Source organism: Narcine bancroftii, chromosome 7 (assembly GCF_036971445.1).
Source record: "Narcine bancroftii isolate sNarBan1 chromosome 7, sNarBan1.hap1, whole genome shotgun sequence".
Lineage (NCBI taxonomy): Eukaryota > Metazoa > Chordata > Chondrichthyes > Torpediniformes > Narcinidae > Narcine > Narcine bancroftii.
Window position 1 is genome coordinate 32,379,631 of NC_091475.1, and position 6,002 is coordinate 32,385,632.

The window sequence follows — 6,002 nt, forward strand, 5'->3', positions numbered from 1 at the left end:
TATGCAAATTATGTATGTGTGTTGTCCTGCATCTCTCAGGTGTCCTCCAGGCCAATGACGACCATTAATTAAAATCGAGTGATTTTACATTTTACTTTTCAAAATAATTCACATGCCAATTTTTTGCAACCATGGAAATCATTCGAATGCCCACCTGATTTCCACTTAGCCGGGATAAGGCAGATTTCTAGCTGCCTGATTCTAATCAGATGGGAATTTCAGCAAGTGCTTCGTGACAAAGGTAAACATCCAAACATCAAAGTAGGGCCCTGTGGAGCAGTCAGCCATTAGGTGATCACTCGAGCTGACATTAGAATGCTTCCTCCCCTCCTGGCCCACTTGTATTCCTTTCAGGTATTCAGTTGCACAGTATTTAAAAGATAATTGCTATAGCACAAAACCTAATTTATAAAATTTGGCTGTAGCCTTTTGCAAATATTAAGTGTTTGTTTGTCACATTGCCAATAATTCAGTGCTTATGTGACTGCTTAGAAATGCGAGAGGATGAAGTGGAAGGCAGACCTACCCTTCCGCAAAGAATTTGAAAAAAACTCAGATTGATGATGGTGATACCTCTTTTTAATTGGCTCCTGGCAAAATATGAATGAATATCCTCAACCTAACTGCAGATGGATATATATATATTTTAATTTCTCTGGTGAATATTTACTGTCTATAAGTGTCTTGACACCTCAGGGTAAATTTGTGACATGGTACAAATCAAGCTGTTAACAGGAATGGTCATTTTGAATTTGACATCTACTAATGTATAAACCCTTATCCTTTTTCTGGTGCCAAAAATAAACATGGTTTCTCTGACGGAGCCTTTCTTTAATCCATGGTGATGTTTAAAAGACCTGAGCAATCTCAGTACGGGGACTATCTCGCACTGAGAAGAAATGGATATGGTCTGGAAGGAAAGGAAAGAGAGTTTGAAAAAGGGAAAGCTCTGGTCAATAGGGAAAGGCATGTCAATTGGTTTTAATTTGCACCATTGGGAATAAAGGAGAAAGAGAGATGCTTAAGGTACAGTCAGAAATAATGCAGGGCAAGGAGTTAGATGAATTTGGAGGCATCTCGTGTGGTCAATACATCAGGTAGCGACACAGAAGCAGAGCTTCACTCTGTAGATCAAATAACATAGAGCGCTGGGGGCCTTTGCAATTTAGGCTGTTATGTGAAGTTAAATACTATGCATCTCATTTTGATGAATGGCTGTTACACAGATTCCCTTTAGTGATAGGGGAACTGAAAAAAATGCATTTTTCTTTTTTGTCTATTCATGATTCAATGATATATGAAAGAGATTTTCTTATTAAGTACAATGTACAGACACACCATCATTCTTACTTGTTACAGCCACTCAGGCCCAACAACAATAGTATATATTAAATTATTATTACATGTCATATAGAGGTTCCCTTTGAAGGGGCTTTTCAGTTGAGGACTTTTAAACTCCAAATTATTGGAAGTAAATTAGAAACAAACTAGTCCAAATGACAGTGAACAAACAATTCAGTACATTTTGCTTTTGTGACAACAATTAGACACTGGATTCTCAAAGAGCCATTTTGAATTTGACATGTATTAAAATACAAACCCTGATACATTTTCTGGTCCTGAAAAAAAATTATTTCTCTGTTAGAGTCTCTCTCTCTTTAAAGGTGTAAGTAAACACAATTCATAAATGCAATTAAGAGCAAATTCCTAACCACCACCGTATTAGAATGGTTGATGTCAAACTGCATTTTATCAAGAATACATCAAAACTTGAGGGAGAGCAGAAGAATGCAAGAGTATGAATGAAAGAGAATGAGAAGGCAACATCTAATTCACCTCAAGGAATACCATTAATACTATAATTTTTAACAACACCAACATTTTTAACCACAAAACCAAAATTATGAAATATATGTTCCCAATCTTTGTTTAATTTTCCCAGTAAATGTGTATATCTGTGAACTATGCTTCCAAATGAAATAGAAATATACTGAATTTAATGAACAGACAACAACTAGTACTGTATACGAGAGTTACTAATAGACTCACACAACAGAATCATTTCATTAATTACTTGGTTGGATTTGGGGAAAAAAAGCAGAGTTTTAAATTAGCTCTTTTGAGAAAATTTCATCTTCATAAATCTGGTCATTGTTGATATAGGTTATGCATGGAGTTAAGTTCATCCTGGAATGTTGATGGGCAGTGTTGGATTCTTATAAAACATTCAGGGCCAAAAGTAACAAAATTTTAGGGTGTGGACACAGTGAAGATACATCAAGCTGCGTGGAATGACTGTGAAACACGAACGTCTGCGGACGGGATGACTATGAAACGCAAATGTCAGCAGACGGAATGATTCTAGTAAAAACACAGAAGTGCTGGAGGTACTCGGCAGGTCCCACACGTCCATAGGATATTCACCAACATTTCAGGCCTGAGCCCTTCCTCAAGGTATGAGCAAAATAAAAGCAGGCAGGCACAAAGGGTGGAGGAAATGAAAGGGCATAGGGATGAGTACAAGCCAACAGACAAAAGATAATAATTGGACATGGATGGGAGGACAGGAGAGGAATGGTGAGAATTGATCGAGGGAGGGGGGTGGCTTTGCGAATGCAGAGCTGGTGGAAAGGAGACAGAGAAATAGAGATAGGGGGAGGGGAGAGACAGGAGTGCAGGATGCTATGGAGACAGAAGAAGTTGATGTGAATGCCATCTGGTTGGAGGGTGGTCAAATGGTATATGAGGTTTTGTTCCTCCAATTTCCTGGTAGTTTCTGTGTGGCAGTGCCTGAGTCTATGAATGAGATATTGGCATGGGAATAGGGAGGGTAATGTAATAGATTGCCACTGGGAAATCCCTGCGATTGCAGCGGACAGAGTGAAGGTGCTGAACAAAGCACTCTCCCAATCTGCGTCCAGTCTGTCCGATGTAGAGGGGAGCACAAAAGGAGCACCAGATGCAGATGATTCACAAGGGAAGCATAGCTTCACTTGGAAGGACTGCTTTTGGGCCCCGAATGGTGGTGAGTAAGGAGGTGTGAGCGTATGTAGCACTTCATGCGGTCACAGAGGTAGGTACCAATGGGGCAATTGGTGGGAAGGGAGGAGTAGACGTGAGAGTCACTAAGGGAGTGGTCCCTGTTTAAGGTGGAGAGGGGAGGAGAGGGGAAGATGTGTCTGGTGGTGGATCACATAGTAGGTGCCAGAAATGATGAAGGGTGATACGTTGGATGTGGAGACTAGTAGGAGAGGACAAGGAAAATCTTGTCCTTGTTGAGCATGGGAACAGAGGGGGCTAGGGCTGATGTGCAGGTAAAGGAAAATATGTGGGTGAGGGCTGAGTTGAGGGCAGTAGAGGGGAAGCCACATTTTTTTTTAAAAGAAGGATACCTTGGATGAAATGACATGGAAGACCTCGTCCTGAGATCAGATGCAACGGAGATGAAGGAATTGGAAGAAAGGAATGGAATCGATATAGGTGTAGTCAAGGTAGCTGTGGGAGTTGGTGGGTTTGTAGAAAATGCCTGTCAAGAGTTTGCCTCCTGAGAAGGAGACAAAGAGATTGAGAAAGGGGGGAGTGTTGCTAGAGATGGGCCAAGGGAATTGAAGGTCGGGGTGGAAGTTGAAATGCTGGAGGAAGACAGCAGGTCTTGCAGCATACACGGGAGGTAAAGATATATAACCAACGTTTCAGGCATGTGCTGTTCAATATCTGCTAAGTTGTGACCTGAAAGTTTCTTTATACAGAAAAATGAGTGACCAGTTCGACTGTTACACATGACCTGACCTATAAGCATATGAAAAGTGAACTCATAACTGCACCATAGATATTCAAATACACAGACCTCACTGCAGAGTAATTTGCTTTGTCTTCCAATCTAATTGGTTGTACAATGCTTTCTTTTTGATTGTTAGAATTTTTCCTTTTGCCTTTCTGATTGCCTCAAGCTATACAAGCAGACTGTTCCCAGATCTTTGACAGTATTCCTTCAAGAACTGCCCTACCAAATAAATTCAGCAAGTTGCCATCTTTTAGTTCTCTCTGTATGACAACTGGGGGTCATGTTTGAATGTACATTTTGAATTTGAACTTTATGGACTGTGGCAGAGATTTGAGTAGAAAATTTGGCTCCTCCCATTCTTAATTAACAAGTCAAAATCAACAACTAACCAAAGGACAAAATTCAGTAAAACTGTATTTCTGGCACCTATGGGGATTGGTAGATGCCAGATAAGTGAATTATCCAGTTGCTTGAGATTGTGTGTTGTGTGATTGGTGAACTAATAATGAGGCAAGTCCATTTTTAATTTCTGTATTTTTTAACTATTTATTTTCCACAATTTGTTTGCCAGCTGCTTGAGGCTCATTCAACCCCTGTTGTTTGAATGATGGATAACAGGGGTTTTACTGTATAAAAAATGAATACATCTGACATAATATTTATCTTGTTTTATGTAATATATACACTAAATCATTGTTTTTCTATGGTACAAAAATGCTGAAATGATGTTATGGCAATATCCCATAACTAACCGACTTAGACTGATGGTCTTGTAAAACAGAAAGATTCCATTTACTAATGGTTTAGACAAGGAATTTGCCTGTGGATTTTGGAACATCTTGTGTTGAAAACTTCAATAGCATTTTGCATCGTTACAAATTTTGAGCTGTTGCTTGTTTTGCAGTTCTGTTATACGATCTCTCCAGAACTGTTTCACAGAAGTTTAATTTTAAATAACACAGAAGTATGGAAGCTAGTTGTTCTTTTTTCAATAAGATTAGCATTAGACCCTGTGATCCAATTTGATGCTGTACTTTTGAACCTCAGGAGGTGGGCTGCCTATTCTTCATTTTGCTACACATTGCTAAAGTCAAAGATGCTCTGAAGACAGAGTCACTGAACCTCTCAAGTAGTTAAGTATTTGTTTTATTCACTTACCTCGGCAAGCTCCATCAACTTCCTCGTAGCCAATACTGCAGACACATCTACCCAAAGGAACCAGCCAGTCTCCATCGGCACCGCAGTAGAGTTTTGGTGTATCTTTCTCCACTGCGTTCTTCACACAGGAACCTCGAACTTCCACAAGAGATGAAGAATCAACTCTGGGGATTGTATCAGGAAATATCGCCAGATTGCGGAAAGTAAATGGGCATTTTTTATAGTACACCCGTACAGAGACAAGAGCAATGCAAGCTCCAATGTCTTGGAAGGCGAGGTAAATTCCCTTTTTGGTTATTGGCCCAACCTCACGGATCTCAGTGTTTAGTTTAAGTATACGATCTCCTAGATCCATCTGTGTAAAGCTCTCATCAGCTGCAATTGTATCAATTTTGGTGTATTGACTTTGTTTGAATTTAATTCCATGCGACTCATTTGATTCCATGTAATACAAATTGAACGTCTCCTTACAGGTTCCAAGAACCCAAGGAATGCTGTTGCAGTCCCTCAGAGTGAACTTCAACTCTACGTACACTTTTTGTGCTGCCTCGCGGGAAACCCAGTTGGTTCGCAGCCAATTATTTTGATTTGGCTCCATCACGTTGCAGACCTGGTAGGTGTGGATGGGTCTATTGCGTTCATCCATTTCTGGGATCGCATCCCACTGCAAAACAGAAAAGAGAAACACATGTAGATAAATGAGCAACTCCACCTTCAGTCATCATCTACGAAATTCTTCAAACGCACTGCCATTCAACCACACTTTCAACTTTTGTAACAAGAAATTATATATTTAATACCAATTCAATAAACCTATTTTAACATTGAACTATAATCTCTCAACTATTTTGATGATAAACTATTGCCAACTAGTTAAGACTACGCAACTAACAAATCTGAGTTTTGGATTGAAGAAAGCCCACTAACAGAAATGTTCTTGGCTCTACTGAGCCATCAGTGTGGTACTTTATCAACCACATTTTGAACACATGAATTATAAAGTTACTACTTTCTGTCTAAGTATAAATATTATTCTTTGGGTGTACACTCTAATAGATAT

General features: G+C 39.5%; 1 protein-coding gene across 1 annotated transcript in view; it reads right to left on the reverse strand.

Annotated features, from left to right (window-relative positions):
• Positions 1-5,588, reverse strand: part of epha6 (eph receptor A6) — a 429,920-nt gene extending 424,332 nt beyond the window's left edge. Inside the window, exon 1 of the mRNA XM_069889421.1 lies at positions 4,943-5,588. Coding sequence (XP_069745522.1) covers positions 4,943-5,588 — 646 coding nt within the window. The remainder of the gene's footprint in view (positions 1-4,942) is intronic.
• Positions 5,589-6,002: the final 414 nt, after the last annotated feature.